Source organism: Bolinopsis microptera, chromosome 1, assembly GCF_026151205.1.
Source record: "Bolinopsis microptera isolate Bmic1 chromosome 1, MBARI_Bmic_1.0, whole genome shotgun sequence".
Taxonomy (NCBI): Eukaryota; Metazoa; Ctenophora; class Tentaculata; order Lobata; family Bolinopsidae; genus Bolinopsis; species Bolinopsis microptera.
Window position 1 is genome coordinate 415,077 of NC_087072.1, and position 17,341 is coordinate 432,417.

General features: G+C 44.2%; 4 protein-coding genes across 4 annotated transcripts in view; all 4 read left to right on the plus strand.

The window, feature by feature from the left end:
• LOC134816918 (transcription activator BRG1-like) overlaps window positions 1-17,341 on the plus strand; it is a 762,051-nt gene that overhangs the window by 375,456 nt on the left and 369,254 nt on the right. The window lies entirely within an intron of this gene.
• Window positions 1,639-16,943, plus strand: LOC134825381 (slit homolog 3 protein-like). Its single transcript, XM_063837562.1, has 19 exons — window positions 1,639-1,969; window positions 2,364-2,429; window positions 2,553-2,627; window positions 2,901-3,056; window positions 4,033-4,104; window positions 4,406-4,486; window positions 5,020-5,082; window positions 5,399-5,541; window positions 9,232-9,402; window positions 9,683-9,799; window positions 10,050-10,258; window positions 10,375-10,498; window positions 10,659-10,767; window positions 11,919-12,037; window positions 13,320-13,499; window positions 15,909-16,118; window positions 16,298-16,501; window positions 16,735-16,811; window positions 16,899-16,943. Exons 1-19 carry the CDS (start codon window positions 1,797-1,799, stop codon window positions 16,941-16,943), a joined length of 2,394 nt encoding a protein of 797 aa, XP_063693632.1. The 5' UTR covers window positions 1,639-1,796.
• On the plus strand, window positions 6,809-8,812 carry LOC134815986 (uncharacterized). Its single transcript, XM_063824639.1, has one exon. The coding sequence runs from the start codon at window positions 6,869-6,871 to the stop codon at window positions 8,663-8,665; it is 1,797 nt and encodes a 598-aa protein (XP_063680709.1). The 5' UTR covers window positions 6,809-6,868; the 3' UTR covers window positions 8,666-8,812.
• Window positions 16,252-17,341, plus strand: part of LOC134815964 (coiled-coil domain-containing protein 141-like) — a 59,899-nt gene continuing 58,809 nt past the window's right edge. The window contains exon 1 of the mRNA XM_063824604.1: window positions 16,252-16,261. The gene's annotated coding sequence lies outside the window, so the exon portion shown is untranslated. The remainder of the gene's footprint in view (window positions 16,262-17,341) is intronic.

Here is a 17,341-nt window from a genome sequence, read left to right on the forward strand (position 1 = left end):
TTCGTTGTCACGTGATAATGTTTTCGTTGTCACGTGATAATGTTTTCGTTGTCACGTGATAATGTTTTCGTTGTCACGTGATAATGTTTTCGTTGTCACGTGATAACGTTTTCGTTGTCACGTGATAACGTTTTCGTTGTCACGTGATAACGTTTTCGTTGTCACGTGATAACGTTTTCGTTGTCACGTGATAATGTTTTCGTTGTCACGTGATAATGTTTTCGTTGTCACGTGATAATGTTTTCGTTGTCACGTGATAATGTTTTCGTTGTCACGTGATCGTTTAGTCATCCATACACGTGTAATTAAGATACAAGGTACTATATTATAAAACGATGATAAACAAGTAAAATGGTGAATACAATTGATGATAATATTATGACAAAATCCAAATATCACAGTGCTGGCAAACTTCCAATATTACGAAGTGCTATTTACAAAAATCCCGAAAATAGCCTTAGTCAGGTGCCAGAATCGAATTAAAATCTTAAAGTTTTCCATTTCCCAACATTCAAGGCCCCACATACAGTAATATGACATGTTTTACATCATTTAGTGGCTTATATCCGGGTCTCACGTATATAAGCCTTGTAAAGTGTGACAACTAGACGGGCTTTACTTATAGACTAGGATCCGACACTGAGATACCTGTGACGTAATTACTAGGAGGAGATGTGAGATTAAACTAGTGTAATAAAGATACAAATTAATTTACCGTGACATTAGGAGCCTGCATTTAACTTCCCAACTCTAAATTAAATTGTACCTATCTTAACACATTTCCCTCAACAATGTAACAATTGAACCAGAGTCTCCCTTATTGACCTCATTGTGCGCTATTATTAGAAAGTATGTTATTATTAGTTACATCACGGGGAGGGGGGCGTGAGGTGCATGTAGGGACGGGATTATATGGCAATCTTCCTCAAGTCGAGTCTTGCTGAAATTCGATTAGATTTAACCGCCTTTAGTATGAATGGACCATCTTAGATTTCTGTTACATTTTGTTTGAGTGATTTCTTCGTTTAGTGCAAACTTTGGACACTTGCCGAATATGCTAGAATATGACATTTTGTAGTTAATTATTGCAAATTTGCAGGTCTCTGAGGCCCGGATTCTTTAGCACATAATTATATTTGAATTTCATAATATGAGTATTGTACAGATCACCCTGCAATCAAGGCGACAATCTGGGAATGGCTAGAGTATGTTCGCCTTGTGCTAATATCAAATAGCACTGCTAGTTGTACCCCATCATAGTTAGCTTTTAGTGATTTGTCAATATGATTACAAACCCTAACAAGAAACAGACAGCAGGCCTCCTCTTTCATAGGTTTAGTTACATTCTGGTAATAATGTTACAATTATGCAAAGGCTTAAAATCGAAGATCCAAATGATAGACTACAGTATTAACTGATAAAATATCGCGAATATTTGGGTATAAGAGAAGATGCAGCAGCTACTGAGCAGCACGTACTAATGTACGCGCTGTGTACGTACTAGTGTACGCGCTGTATACGCGCTGTGTACGTGCAGTATACGCGCTGTGTACGTACTAGTGTACGCGCTGTATACGCGCTGTGTACGTACTAGTGTACGCGCTGTATACGCGCTGTGTACGTACTAGTGTACGTGTGAGGGTGATAGTGAGACGGTGAATCCTTACTCCTGATCTCAGGTGTAGAGACAGACCTGACAGAGTGCCATAGCATCATAATATAGCATAACCTCATAGATAACGCTTTTATCTCTTGTAGTATGTTAAAATGTGTCAATTCTCTTGTAATATGTTAAAATGTGTCAATTCTGTTGCAGTATGTTAAAATGTGTTAGTTTGCTTGTGTTGATTTGTTTGGTGGAGAGCTCAGACTACAGGAAATGCGGTTACTTTAAACGCAACACACTCCGCTGCAACAAGGACCAGTTAGGAGCAGTACCACAGAACATACCACCCTACATCACTAGTCTGTTAGTACAGATTGTAATTACATATTATTATATGTAATTATATGTATTATTACATGTAATTATATGTAGAGATTATATATTCATATTATCATCTGACTTTCAGAATATTAGTCAACTATAAAGAATACTATAAGATGTTACTATCCTCCCTTAGCCGGGTCTGCATAAAGCATTAGTTTACAAATATCCTATATTTGTAAACTAAAATATTTGTGAAGGTGTATGCACCTTACTTTGATAAGAAATTCCTCTTTTAAACGGATTACCAGTGTCAAGTTGCAAAGCGAGTTGGAATCTACAGGTAATATTGCAGGTAACTCAATATATAAGATTGACTGCAACATACTGCAATATTATATTATACCTGCTAATAATGTAACCCCCAATGTTTCAGAACGATTAAGTATGATGATTTGAGGGGAGGATTTACCTTCCCAGCCCACAAACGTCTCAGAAAACTGTGAGTAACTTTTATAGGTAACTATTATAGTGGAGTAATGTGGAGTAACCACTGCACTGAGTACTAATAAACATGCCATTCCCAGAAAAAATAATACAAACTCGACTATTTCCTAATTTGCAGGTACTTGGTGAACGTAGAGATTGGAAGAGAAATACCTCGTCTAGCATTCGCCAAACTAAAGGAACTTCACGACCTGTAAGTATAAATACCTCGTCTAGCATTCGCTACGTTGCTATGGTGTTGCTATGGTGTTACTATTAGTGTTATTTTAGGTGCTATTATATTGCTACCATGGTGCTGCTATGGGGTTATTTAGAATATTTAATGTTTTCAGGCGAATACAATATTTACCGAATATTTAACGTTACCATGGTTGCAGGCGAATACAATATTTACCGAATATTTAACGTTACCATGGTTACAGGCGAATACAATATTTACCGAATATTAACGTTACCATGGTTACAGGCGAATACAATATTTACCGAAGGCGGGACAGAACTTGACTATTCACCCTGAAGCATTCCACGGTTTGAAGAAGCTGGTTACGATAAGACTGTTTAACCTGGGTGTGTCCTCCTTGCCTGACAACATGTTTAAAGACAGCTCCAAACTTAGGCAAATGTAAGAGACAATTCACATAACTAATTTAGCTTTCCTTGACATCTACACAAGGTCTAATCAGTAATTACTGTGACGAGTTAGAACAATATAAATATCTCCGGGATTTCGACGCGGGATCATATTATCACTCAGCCCGGCCCGCTGTTAGATAAACATCTCAAGGTGATATCATCCCGCCCCGGAAATTTGTATAAACCCGGCCCGCTTTTTAGTCGTAACTGATGTTTATCATTCAATTCTCCGACTTACAATAATCAATGATACTGCTGATTAGAACTCGATAATAGTAGAACAGTTAGACGCGCGATCACGTGGGCGCGTCACGTGCGTACCACGTGCCACCAATAGCATACGCCGAGTCTATACCACGTGACACGAAAGCGCACCACGTGATATGAAACATCGTAACCGTCCACTTCTTTTACACGCAAATTCCTGGGAACGTTGCCAAAGCAGCTAATTCTTGGAATTTCTCCAACGCGTGGCGTGAGAAGTTGGCGACTAGCCAGCTACCCTTGTCCGTGCCCTAAAAATAGTATTGTTTTGCTTGCTCTCCTTCCAGCTCTTGTTCTTGCTAACGTTCAAGCTATTGCTCCACTATCTCACTATGACAGATCGGTTTGACATTCAGATTGATGAACTGCTTTCCAATCGTGTTCAAAAATCAGACCCGTATTCCGAAATAAAAACTATTTTATCACTCTCTTCTAAAGTATAAATCCCTTGTCGAAATCGCCGGAGATAATTATAATCCATAAACACTTCACGCTCAGGGCTAAATAAATGTAATCCCTCAGCTGGCGCTTCGGGATTACATATTAACACAAAACTCGTGCGCTGCGCGCACTCGTATGTGTTTATCAGATCATCCCGCTAGCGCGGGATGATCTGTTATATAAACCCTTTGCGTGGCGGGTTTATGTTATTATAAACAGGATAGGTAGCAACATTTCAAATAACAGTGAAATGTTTTCAGATATATAACGGGGACCAATATAAACAGGATAGGAAGAAACACTTTCTCTCCGCTCAGTCGCGTACAACAGCTGTAAGATACTTTAAACATACTAGTAACCATAGTTACACTACTAGTTACTATAGTTACACTACTATACATGTTCTTACTTTTATACTAGTTTACTCCGCATAACAGAGACTAAGCTGTCTTATTAGACAAACTCTCCTGTCTTGTAATGGGAATATTGGGTAATGTAGGTGCCCCCCACCCCCCCCCCCCGGGTAAGGTAGATGCCCCCCGGGTAATGTAGGTGCCCCCACCCCCCGGGTAATGTAGGTGCCCCCTACTAAACACTACGAAATACTGCAGTGTAATATAACTAACCGATCAGAAGTCTGATGTTCAACAAGATCGCCACCATAGAAGACGGAGCCTTTGACTGTGTGGATGAAACATACAGGGACCCTAGAATGTAAGCTTCAAACATGACCATATATGGGTATAACATACAGGACCCTAGAATGTAAGCTTCAAACATGACCATATATGGGTATAACAGACAGGGACCCTAGAATGTAAGCTTCAAACATGACCATATATGGGTACAACATACAGGGACCCTAGAATGTAAGCTTCAAACATGACCATATATGGGTATAACAGACAGGGACCCTAGAATGTAAGCTTCAAACATGACCATATATGGGTATAACAGACAGGGACCCTAGAATGTAAGCTTCAAACATGACCATATATGGGTATAACATACAGGGACCCTAGAATGTAAGCTTCAAACATGACCATGTATGGGTATAACATACAGGGACCCTAGAATGTAAGCTTCAAACATGACCATATATGGCCATGGGTATCTTGTGAATTTAACTCCTGGAGTAATGGATATTATGTGTTTATTTCAATAAATATATGTGTTTTTAGTTCTTCAATCTAAAATTCACAAAAATGATTTTCTCAAATAGATTTTCCAAAAAAACTTTGATTCAGATACCTGTCCAACAATGAACTCGAAACAGTCCCAACAGAAATCTCTCACGACAAGATTAAATTGTAAGTCTTATCACAATTAAATTTCAAATCTTATTACAATTAAATTTCAAGTCTAATTACAATTAAATTTCAAGTCTTATAACAATTAAATTTCAAGTCTTATCACAATTAAATTGTAAGTCTTATAACAATTAAATTTCAAGTCTTATTACAATTAAATTGTAAGTCTTATCACAATTAAATTCTGGAATAGCCAAAATTAACCAGTCCTCACTCTCAGTCAAAACCTTAACTTTTATCAAGTATGTACTGATTTCGCACTATTGGACTATTGAACTATTACAATTTAATGAAAACTACTTTCTCAACGATCAAGGAAGATCCACGATAACCCGATACTGTGTGACTGCAATCTGAAGATCCCGGAATCCTTTACAGACAAGAAAGCGAGGTGCAAGGGACCTGCAGACCTCAGCGGAACTGCTTTAGTGGACCTCGTCGGCAAGACTATCGAATGTGGTGAGATCATTTTGTATTTCATTTAACAAGACTATCGAATGTGGTGAGATCATTTTGTATTTCATTTAACAAGACTATCGAATGTGGTGAGATCATTTTGTATTTCATTTAACAAGACTATCGAATGTGGTGAGATCATTTTGTATTTCATTTAACAAGACTATCGAATGTGGTGAGATCATTTTGTATTTCATTTAACAAGACTATCGAATGTGGTGAGATCATTTTGTATTTCATTTAACAAGACTATCGAATGTGGTGAGATCATTTTGTATTTCATTTAACAAGACTATCGAATGTGGTGAGATCATTTTGTATTTCATTTAACAAGACTATCGAATGTGGTGAGATCATTTTGTATTTCATTTAACAAGACTATCGAATGTGGTGAGATCATTTTGTATTTCATTTAACACTCTTTAGCACTGATATTCTTTAAAATTAATGATATTGCGTTTTAAGTTGCCATATCTAAAGATTTTAGTTCGATAATTTACCGAATAGGGTCCTTTTCGGATTTTCGATATGTATGGGGCCTTTTGGGGCGTTGGCCCCGGGCTCCTCTATAATGCGAAGGAGCAGACTTTTGTCATCAACGCAGGTCCATCGGGCCTACTCATACAAAACCCGATTACTTATTCCCTACGATCTTTTTGCCTTCGGCAAGAGTAGGGAAAAAATTAATGATATTGCGTTTTAAGTTGCCATTTAAAGATTTTAGTTTGATTATTTACCGAATGTTGCACATTTGATTTAATGTATACTTCCGTATACTAATATTCAGTTTTACTTCCGTTTTAGAAAGTATAAACACGTTATAATAGTTAAGTTTAACGTAGAGTGAGAGCGTTAATCTACCCCCCAGAGCGTTAATCTAGCACCTTGTAGTTAGAGTAAAGGTTTATTGAGGGTTACTGAGCGGGACTAAATACCTGTAAACACATAGTAACTACTTGCTTACAGGTATTAGTCTACATTGTAGTTATCACAGGCTCTTGTTTTGAGTCTGCGTATACCACAGTGCTGTGAAACCACTCAATAACCAATAAGTTAATATTATAGTTTGAGTATGTGGTCCATTGTTCACAGCCCCTCATTACTACAGTGATGAGGGACTGCTACTTATCATTACAATAATAAGTAGTCTCAGGTCGTTTCGTGCACCACAGATAAGTGATAAGTTATCAACACCACATCGGTGGGAATTACCCCTGGTTTCTCACACCTGGAGAGGTATATAAGCAGTACCTGCAGCTGCACTATCATCTCAACTACTACTACTAGTAACATAGACAATTAGCCCCTGCAGCTCCACTATCATCTCAAGATGAAGCAACTACTTGTACTGTTAGGACTATTAGTGCTCAGCACTGAAGCCTGGAACCCTAAAACCCGCTACTTCTACTGGAACGTTGCCCGGGATGTGCAGGTTATTGAAGGAAGGACTCTGATCGTGAACACAATCAACGGGAGGATCAAAGGACCTGCTATCTTCGCTAAACAGGGCGACTTCTTGTCAGTGAAAATAACGAACAACCTGCCAGATGCTGGACTGTCTATACATTGGCATGGGATGGAAATGAGGGATTACCAGCTATACGACGGACCAGTGGGACTAGTGCAGTGCTCCCTGGCCCCTGGGGAGAGTATGACCTACAAGTTCAAGGTGCAGGAGCACCCTGGTACCTACTGGTACCACACCCACGCCGAGATGTTCCCGTCCGGTCACGACATGGTGAGGGGCCCTATCGTAGTGCTGCCTGAGGACGGACCTGTGTATCCCTCCCATCTTATTGATAACTACGATTACACCCACCTGAACGAAAGAGTCCTCTTCTACCAGGACTTCTACCCTAACTATATAGCTCACGATTACCTGATGGGACTCGGTGACCTCAGAGAGTTGGGTGGATTTAACGCGGAGGGAGGGATTGCTCTCACTGCACCTTGGAGTGGGGGCTGTCTGAACGGAGGAGAAGAGAAGGGTTTCATGCAGTTTGAGAACGGAGAGTACAGGTTCAGGCTAGCTAACGGAGGGAGCACCACCCCAATGCTCTGGAGTATTGACGGGTACAGCTTCAAAGTAGTCGCTGCTGACGGTACTGATGTGGAGCCGTATGAAGTGGACCAGATTCAGATCCATCTCGGAGAAAGGTACGATGTACTGGTTAACTTCAACGTAGACGCACCTCAGAACGTGTGGATGAGAGGGGCTGCCACTGCAGTGACCAACCCAGCAGCAGTAATACTCACCACTCTCCAACTCAGACCTGACAACTCCTTCGAGTATCTGGAGGGACCAGCCACCAGCTCTCCTAACCCCGACCCAGTCCTGATGAACTGCAACTACTTTGGAGAGCAGGAGAAATGTGTGTCCGTAACCGCGCTCAAGTCGAAAGCAGATGAGTTCAAGACACGTCCTTTACTTGACGACACTGAGCTTCACACTGCTGACTTCTTCTTCTCTCTACCCCCTGTGTACGGATACTTCTTCTCACTTGACGGAGGCACCTACACCCAGAATGCACTGCCTCACCATCCAATAGCATACCCTGACTTCGACAACGAGAAAGACATGAACCCCCACACCAACGTGCTTAACCTTGCTTTGGATAAGACTGTGACTATAGTTCTCAGGAACGGAGCAGGCATAGCCCATCCCATCCATCTCCACGGCCACAAGTTTGAGGTGCTGGAAGAGATCTCCCGTGCAAAACCAAACTGTTTCGGAGGACAATGCCCGCTACCTGACCTGGAGACCGGCTTCTCAGCCCCCATCTCCGAGCTAGCTAAGAGGGAGACGCGAGGAGTTCTGAAGGACGTGATCATCGTCCCGATGTTCGGAGCAGCAGTAGTAAGGTTCAACACTGACAATCCCGGCGTGTGGTTCGCTCACTGTCATTTCGACGAGCACGTGGACAGTGGACAGGGTTTCGTAATGAACGAGGGTAACTGGAAGGCGGCCAAGGTCCCCGCGGACTTCCCCTCGTGCGACTACACTGGACGTCTCCAGCACATGACCAGTGAGCTGTGTACTTGTGATCCGGAGGAGCTGGACCCTACTTGGCTCTGTTCCAAGGACTACATGTGTCAATGGACCCGACGCAGGTCCTTCGGACACTAGAAAATGTAACGACATTTCAAGAAGTAGATGATTGGTTGCAGCAACCTTTACATGCCGTCCATCTTTTACAAGAGACGGTGAAGATGAGAACAAGTGAAATATTCCTATGTTCCAAAATTTGGTTCAGTTTGATTTTCTGCATTTAAAGTTGCGTGTTTAATTTCTACAATAATTCTTAAAATTAAATCATCGCGTCGTGACAAGTAATAAAAACTTATCTTAGTCTCATAAAGCCAATTATAAAAGCGTATCCACAAAAACATCCCAAATTGAAAGTGATGTCCGAGCTCCAAGTCAAAACAACCTAACGTATTCAATTATTAATAACTAAAGTAAGTATATTATTGAGTGATGTGGCGTGATATTTACCCCTCACTAAACCCCTAAGTTTACTACCCTCTATTTACCCCTCACTAAACCCCTCAGTATGCTACCCTCACTAAACCCCTTACTTTGCTACCCTCTATTTACCCCTCACTAAACCCCTCAGTTTGCTACCCTATATTTACCCCTCACTAAACCCCTCAGTTTGCTACCCTCTATTTACCCCTCACTAAACCCCTCAGTTTGCTACCCTCCGGATATAAGGAACGGGGACACAGAACCAAGCTCTTCTCTACAGCCTGGAGCTACACTGCAGATATTCTGTTCTGAAGGGTACAGTCTTAGTGTTATGCCTAACATTGTCTGCCAGGAGGACGGCACTTTCGGGGATACTGCCATACCTGAGTGCATAGGTAACCATAGTAACCATATTTAGTGTAGTACCTAAGTATATAGGTTCGTACTTTAGTGTAGTACCTGAGTACAGTGTATAGGTTCGTAATTTAGTGTAGTACCTGAGTACAGTGTATAGGTTCGTACTTTAGTGTGGTACCTGAGTGTATAGGTTCGTACTTTAGTGTAGTACCTGAGTGTATAGGTTCGTACTTTAGTGTAGTACCTGAGTGTATAGGTTCGTACTTTAGTGTAGTACCTGAGTGTATAGGTTCGTACTTTTAAAGAATCTCTCAACAGAAGATCGAGTAGAGCCGGAGGAGCTGGAGGACGGATCACTTCTGATAATCAGCAATGCTTTCTCAGTCTACCCGAACCCAATCACTCTGAGATGTCCTACTGAAACTGTCGTAAAAAGTAAGTTTCTAATTCTTCTCTTTAGAGAAACTTAGGTGAGGATTGGGGGAACCAGGAGAGAAATATTTTACCAATTTTACCTGTGTATTTGCCTAACCTATCCTGTCTATAGTAAACTAGAAGTTAAATAGTAGCACCCTTCTATAAAACTGATTGCAGGTTGCAGCCTGCAGGTGCGCGCATTGGTAGTCATGGAGACATCACGAACATTTCTTATGTAGTTATATCCATCTTATTATTATAAATCTAGGTTGCAAGTGCGCGCAGTTTTACTGCCAAGGAGTGGTTTTAGAAGACACTTCTTGTAGAGTGTACGCTGCTCCGGGGAACGCTACTAAAGGAGAACTGATCTGTATCCCTAATGATCTAGTGTTAGATCACTACACTTACGATTTGACGGAAGACATCGAACATTTCGCGGCATGTAGGCCCTCCTATCAAATGACTGCTTGCACAAACGTAAATAAACTAAATAACTCGCACATATTTAAGCTTATTTTTGTAATATGTTTAAACATTGACCTGACCGCTTCATTATTTTAAAAGATATAAGCATCTGAAAAACCCTCCTTCAGTACAACTCCATGGATAGAGTAGCTACTGATCATGGAGTTCTGGATCAAGATATGAGTGGAATATGTAGAGTTGACTGCGGTAACATTGACTGTGACCTCTACATAAGATGCCTAATCATTATTGGTATGTTTTTTCACATTAGTTTTCAAAGAAAAGTTCCAAGAAAAGTTTCAAATGAAATACAACACACGCACTATATAATGCTGTGCCTTGTTGAAGAGGACTATATTCTCGAGAGATAGAGGACAGAAGATTCTCCTTAATTTCTCTAAAATGTGCTCAGAAAAGAAGAAATGTGACAAGTTTTCCATCTATATGGGAAGTGTAACTAAAGAAGGAGTGGAAATGACAGCATCTTCTAAATTCGAGGAGGGAGATGTAGTGACCATCACGTAAGAGGGGTTGTAGGAGGGGGAGGGTTGTAGGACTACACGTGTGATTCAGTATGATTGGGGGCGGGTGGAGAATGCCGAGGGGCGGGGGTTGTAGGACTACACGTGTGATTCAGTATGATTGGGGGCGGGTGGAGAAGGCCGAGGGGCGGGGGTTGTAGGACTACACGTGTGATTCAGTATGATTGGGGGCGGGTGGAGAAGGCCGAGGGGCGGGGGTTGTAGGACTACACGTGTCATTCAGTATGATTGGGGGCGGGTGGAGAAGGCCGAGGGGCGGGGGTTGTAGGACTACACGTGTCATTCAGTATGATTGGGGGCGGGTGGAGAAGGCCGAGGGGCGGGGGTTGTAGGACTACACGTGTGATTCAGTATGATTGGGGGCGGGTGGAGAAGGCCGAGGGGCGGGGGTTGTAGGACTACACGTGTCATTCAGTATGATTGGGGGCGGGTGGAGAAGGCCGGGCCGAGGGGCGGGGGTTGTAGGACTACACGTGTCATTCAGTATGATTGGGGGCGGGTGGAGAGGGCCGAGGGGGGGGGGTTGTAGGACTACACGTGTGATTCAGTATGATTGGGGGCGGGTGGAGAAGGCCGAGGGGCGGGGGTTGTAGGACTACACGTGTGATTCAGTATGATTGGGGGCGGGTGGAGAGGGCCGAGGGGGGGGGGGGTTGTAGGACTACACGTGTGATTCAGTATGATTGGGGGCGGGTGGAGAAGGCCGAGGGGCGGGGGTTGTAGGACTACACGTGTCATTCAGTATGATTGAGGGCGGGTGGAGAAGGCCGAGGGGCGGGGGTTGTAGGACTACACGTGTCATTCAGTATGATTGGGGGCGGGTGGAGAAGGCCGAGGGGCGGGGGTTGTAGGACTACACGTGTGATTCAGTATGATTGGGGGCGGGTGGAGAAGGCCGAGGGGCGGGGGTTGTAGGACTACACGTGTCATTCAGTATGATTGGGGGCGGGTGGAGAGGGCCGAGGGGGGGGGGGGGGGCGGGCGGGATTGTGATTAGTTAAGTTATAGCACATACTGCTGCTATTAGTGGGGATCTCCTAGAGATTTAATCAAGTGAACATGTGCCGATAATAAAACGCACCCATCAGGTTAGTAGTAGTAGTAACCATAGTAACCATAGTAACCATCAGGTGTAATGAAGGGTACGAACTTTTTCTACCAGACGAGGGGGTGGAGGTGACACAGACCACTCTCTCCTGTGTAGAGGGAGAGATATACAACCCTCCAGAGATCCCAGAGTGCTTTGAAAGTAAGTCAACTAGATTTAAAATACAAGACAGTGAAAGCAGTATTAATGACATTCTCACTTTTCAGAACTAAGTGCCTAATATAATTAAGATATAACATCTAAACAGTTTTATTACTGTTCCATATGATCGAGGATAGTCAGGGCTACAAAACCTGACCAAGTTTAGCTCAATCCAGAACTGCGCGTTCGAGATATGAGGTTAAATATACCAAAAATAGGGGTTTTCTGGTGTGACATCATTGTAAATTTTTTGGAGTATAACCTCAATATCTCACAAACTATCCATTTGTAGTCTTTCTGAGTTACACTATCTGTTTCCTCTGGCAATTTCGGTTCAGAGTCAATTAAGTTTGAAACAAAATCTCAGTATATGTGAAAGTACTGAGGATGTCAAGTTTGTAACAAGCGCGCGCGCGCGCATACACACATGACCTCATATCTTCCACATTTAATGATTTTTCATGGAAATTCTTTCACCATCCTGTAGCACTCATGTGCTGAGTAGGATAGCATTCAAATCATGTCTTTAAAAGCTTTTGAGAAATACTGAGGGAGAAAATTCATGCTTGTAACAAGCGCGCGCGCGCGCGCGCATGGCCCATGCCAGACTATATCAATGGACGGGAGGATTAAAGTACTTTCACACACACCAGCATGCTCATTGATGGCTTAAAATGAAGCTAAGACATACTCCTATCAGATCCAGCATAAGTTATATACCATAATAATCATTAAATGTGTCTAAAATGAGGAAGCTTTGACAAGTGCGAGTGATTTTGGCAAATTTTGGTATAAAATGGGCCCTGAGATCATATTTTTCTCATTAAAATCACATATATCACGGATATTTATGTGTGTTGGGTGTATCCTCATTGGTATCAACCATTTCAATCATCTAGAGCAGCTTTCCTGATTCTTTATCTCATGAAAATGGGCAAAAAAGCTCATAAATAGTCCAAAACCGGTCATTTTCGCCGCTTTAATAACCTCATTCCTGGCACCCAGAACACTTTGGGTACTCAAAACATGATTTTTCGGATACCTCAGACCCCTAACTAGCACATGGAGCCAGAAAGAACAGCATGTAGGGACTTCTAAATTTCCATGGTTGAGAACCCAATGTCACACTATTCGTTCATTAATCCTGCTTTCACTGAAGAAGTAGTGTGTCAGCTTTGTTGGGCACCATTGGATACCCCCGTTTCGTAGTTAAACACCCTATAACATCGCGACACTAATAGTTAGCATAGTTACACTACTAGTTACCACAGTTACTCCGCAGTAATACCAGAGTGTGAGCTAGCCCCAATAGAGAGCGTAGTAGCGTATCCAAGCTGGACAGTGCTGGAAAGGAGCTCTATAACCCTGTCTTGTAGGGTTGGTTACGAGGGGGAACAGGAGATCATCAGCTGTGAGAGAGGGGGGACCTTCAACCAGCCCCAGATACAGTGCACCAAGAAAGGTAAGTTGTGAGAGGGGACCTTCAACCAGCCCCAGATACAGTGCACCAAGAAAGGTAAGTTGTGAGGGGGGACCTTCAACCAGCCCCAGATACAGTGCACCAAGAAAGGTAAGTTGTGAGAGGGGACCTTCAACCAGCCCCAGATACAGTGCACCAAGAAAGGTAAGTTGTGAGGGGGGACCTTCAACCAGCCCCAGATACAGTGCACCAAGAAAGGTAAGTTGTGAGGGGGGACTTTCAACCAGCCCCAGATACAGTGCACCAAGAAAGGTAAGTTGTGAGGGGGGACCTTCAACCAGCTCCAGATACAGTGCACCAAGAAAGGTAAGTTGTGAGGGGGGACCTTCAACCAGCCCCAGATACAGTGCACCAAGAAAGGTAAGTTGTGAGGGGGGACCGGACCTTCAACCAGCCCCAGATACAGTGCACCAAGAAAGGTAAGTTGTGAGGGGGGACCTTCAACCAGCCCCAGATACAGTGCACCAAGAAAGGTAAGTTGTGAGAGAGGGGGGACCTTCAACCAGTCCCAGATACAGTGCACCAAGAAAGGTAAGTTGTGAGGGGGGACCTTCAACCAGCCCCAGATACAGTGCACCAAGAAAGGTAAGTTGTGAGGGGGGACCTTCAACCAGCCCCAGATACAGTGCACCAAGAAAGGTAAGTTGTGAGAGAGGGGGGACCTTCAACCAGCCCCAGATACAGTGCACCAAGAAAGGTAAGTTGTGAGGGGGGACCTTCAACCAGCCCCAGATACAGTGCACCAAGAAAGGTAAGTTGTGAGGGGGGACCTTCAACCAGCCCCAGATACAGTGCACCAAGAAAGGTAAGTTGTGAGGGGGGACCTTCAACCAGCCCCAGATACAGTGCACCAAGAAAGGTAAGTTGTGAGGGGGGACCTTCAACCAGCCCCAGATACAGTGCACCAAGAAAGGTAAGTTGTGAGGGGGGACCTTCTACCAGCCCCAGATACAGTGCACCAAGAAAGGTAAGTTGTGGGGGGGGGGACCTTCAACCAGCCCCAGATACAGTGCACCAAGAAAGGTAAGTTGTGAGGGGGGACCTTCAACCAGCTCCAGATACAGTGCACCAAGAAAGGTAAGTTGTGAGGGGGGACCTTCAACCAGCCCCAGATACAGTGCACCAAGAAAGGTAAGTTGTGAGGGGGGACCTTCAACCAGCCCCAGATACAGTGCACCAAGAAAGGTAAGTTGTGAGGGGGGACTTTCAACCAGCCCCAGATACAGTGCACCAAGAAAGGTAAGTTGTGAGGGGGGACCTTCAACCAGCCCCAGATACAGTGCACCAAGAAAGGTAAGTTGTGAGGGGGGACTTTCAACCAGCCCCAGATACAGTGCACCAAGAAAGGTAAGTTGTGAGGGGGGGACCTTCAACCAGCTCCAGATACAGTGCACCAAGAAAGGTAAGTTGTGAGGGGGGACCTTCAACCAGCCCCAGATACAGTGCACCAAGAAAGGTAAGTTGTGAGGGGGGACCTTCAACCAGCCCCAGATACAGTGCACCAAGAAAGGTAAGTTGTGAGGGGGGACCTTCAACCAGCCCCAGATACAGTGCACCAAGAAAGGTAAGTTGTGAGAGAGGGGGGACCTTCAACCAGTCCCAGATACAGTGCACCAAGAAAGGTAAGTTGTGAGGGGGGACCTTCAACCAGCCCCAGATACAGTGCACCAAGAAAGGTAAGTTGTGAGGGGGGACCTTCAACCAGCCCCAGATACAGTGCACCAAGAAAGGTAAGTTGTGAGAGAGGGGGGACCTTCAACCAGCCCCAGATACAGTGCACCAAGAAAGGTAAGTTGTGAGGGGGGACCTTCAACCAGCCCCAGATACAGTGCACCAAGAAAGGTAAGTTGTGAGGGGGGACCTTCAACCAGCCCCAGATACAGTGCACCAAGAAAGGTAAGTTGTGAGGGGGGACCTTCAACCAGCCCCAGATACAGTGCACCAAGAAAGGTAAGTTGTGAGGGGGGACCTTCAACCAGCCCCAGATACAGTGCACCAAGAAAGGTAAGTTGTGAGGGGGGACCTTCAACCAGCCCCAGATACAGTGCACCAAGAAAGGTAAGTTGTGAGGGGGGACCTTCTACCAGCCCCAGATACAGTGCACCAAGAAAGGTAAGTTGTGGGGGGGGACCTTCAACCAGCCCCAGATACAGTGCACCAAGAAAGGTAAGTTGTGAGGGGGGACCTTCAACCAGCCCCAGATACAGTGCACCAAGAAAGGTAAGTTGTGAGGGGGGACCTTCAACCAGCCCCAGATACAGTGCACCAAGAAAGGTAAGTTGTGAGGGGGGACCTTCAACCAGCCCCAGATACAGTGCACCAAGAAAGGTAAGTCCTAGTAGTGGAGTTGTCTCTAGTCCTAACTAGCTGAATCTGTAAATAACCCCACAGTGCTTGCGGAGTGTTACGTAGAGGCGGTGCCGCACGCGACTATAACCCTGACAGACGGCAGCAGACTAGAGGAGTTCACAGTAGTGGAGGGTACAGTGGTTATAGTGAACTGTCAGAACGGATACCAACCCTCCACCTACAGGGACCGGCTCACTTGTCTCCGTGACGGACAGCTCAGTGACGACATGCCTTCCTGCATCAAAGCTGTCGGTTAGTTTGTTTATAGTTGTTTGCAATCACTTCTAAGAGCAGGAACATTCGTAAATTACATGATGCGGCCATAGTTTATGTTACTAGTAGTCAATTCTCATGCTGAAATCCATGCTGAATTTCTCAGATTCCAAAATAATTTGTATTTATAGACAAGATAATGCAACTAAACACCGCAGATCCAGATGAAATGAAGTGTTCGGTACCGCTGCTACAGAACGGCTTTGTTGAGAACTACACCTCCGGAGACGAGATCAGTACAGGAACTGTAATAACCTTCCAGTGCAAGGAGGGCTTTAAGTTCCACAATCCTAACAGCATATCTCTGAAGTGCGTTTCTAATCAGTTCTTTGAACCAAACAGACTGCCCAGATGTAAAAAGGGTAAGTGAGCTTTTTAGTTGGAATCACTGATTTTGTTAGTTAAAAGTATGGAGCTGAATAAAAGAGGTATCATTAAAACCAACTTATCCTAAACAAGGTTACTCTAGCAGCAGAGTGTAGAACTTTATAACTTAGACGTGTAGCTTACTAACTGTATTTACTAAGTACTAACTGTATTTACTAAGAGCAGCTGTGTAGTGAGTGTAGCTTACTAACTGTATTTACTGTTTCAGTGGAGGTTAGGTGCGAGGTACCGGAGTTAGAGAACGGTTACTACAGCGGTTACAGGACAGGGGAGAGTATACTCCTGGTGAGTACTCACTACTCACTAATCACTAATCACTACTCATTACTCTACTACTCACTTCTTACTACTCACTACTTACTACTCACCCAGACAGAGGTACTATGGCCAGCATGCGACTACGGGCACGACCTGTAGTCGCATGCTGTAGTCGCATCTCACCCCTCCCTCTCCCAGACAGAGGTACTATGGCCAGCATGCGACTACGGGCACGACCTGTAGTCGCATGCTGTAGTCGCATCTCACCCCCCTCTCCCAGACAGAGGTACTATGGCCAGCATGCGACTACGGGCACGACCTGTAGTCGCATGCTGTAGTCGCATCTCACCCCCCCTCACCCAGACAGAGGTACTATGGCCAGCATGCGACTACGGGCACGACCTGTAGTCGCATGCTGTAGTCGCATCTCACCCCCCCTTACCCAGACAGAGGTACTATGGCCAGCATGCGACTACGGGCACGACCTGTAGTCGCATGCTGTAGTCGCATCTCACCCCCTCCTCACCCAGACAGAGGTACTATGGCCAGCATGCGAC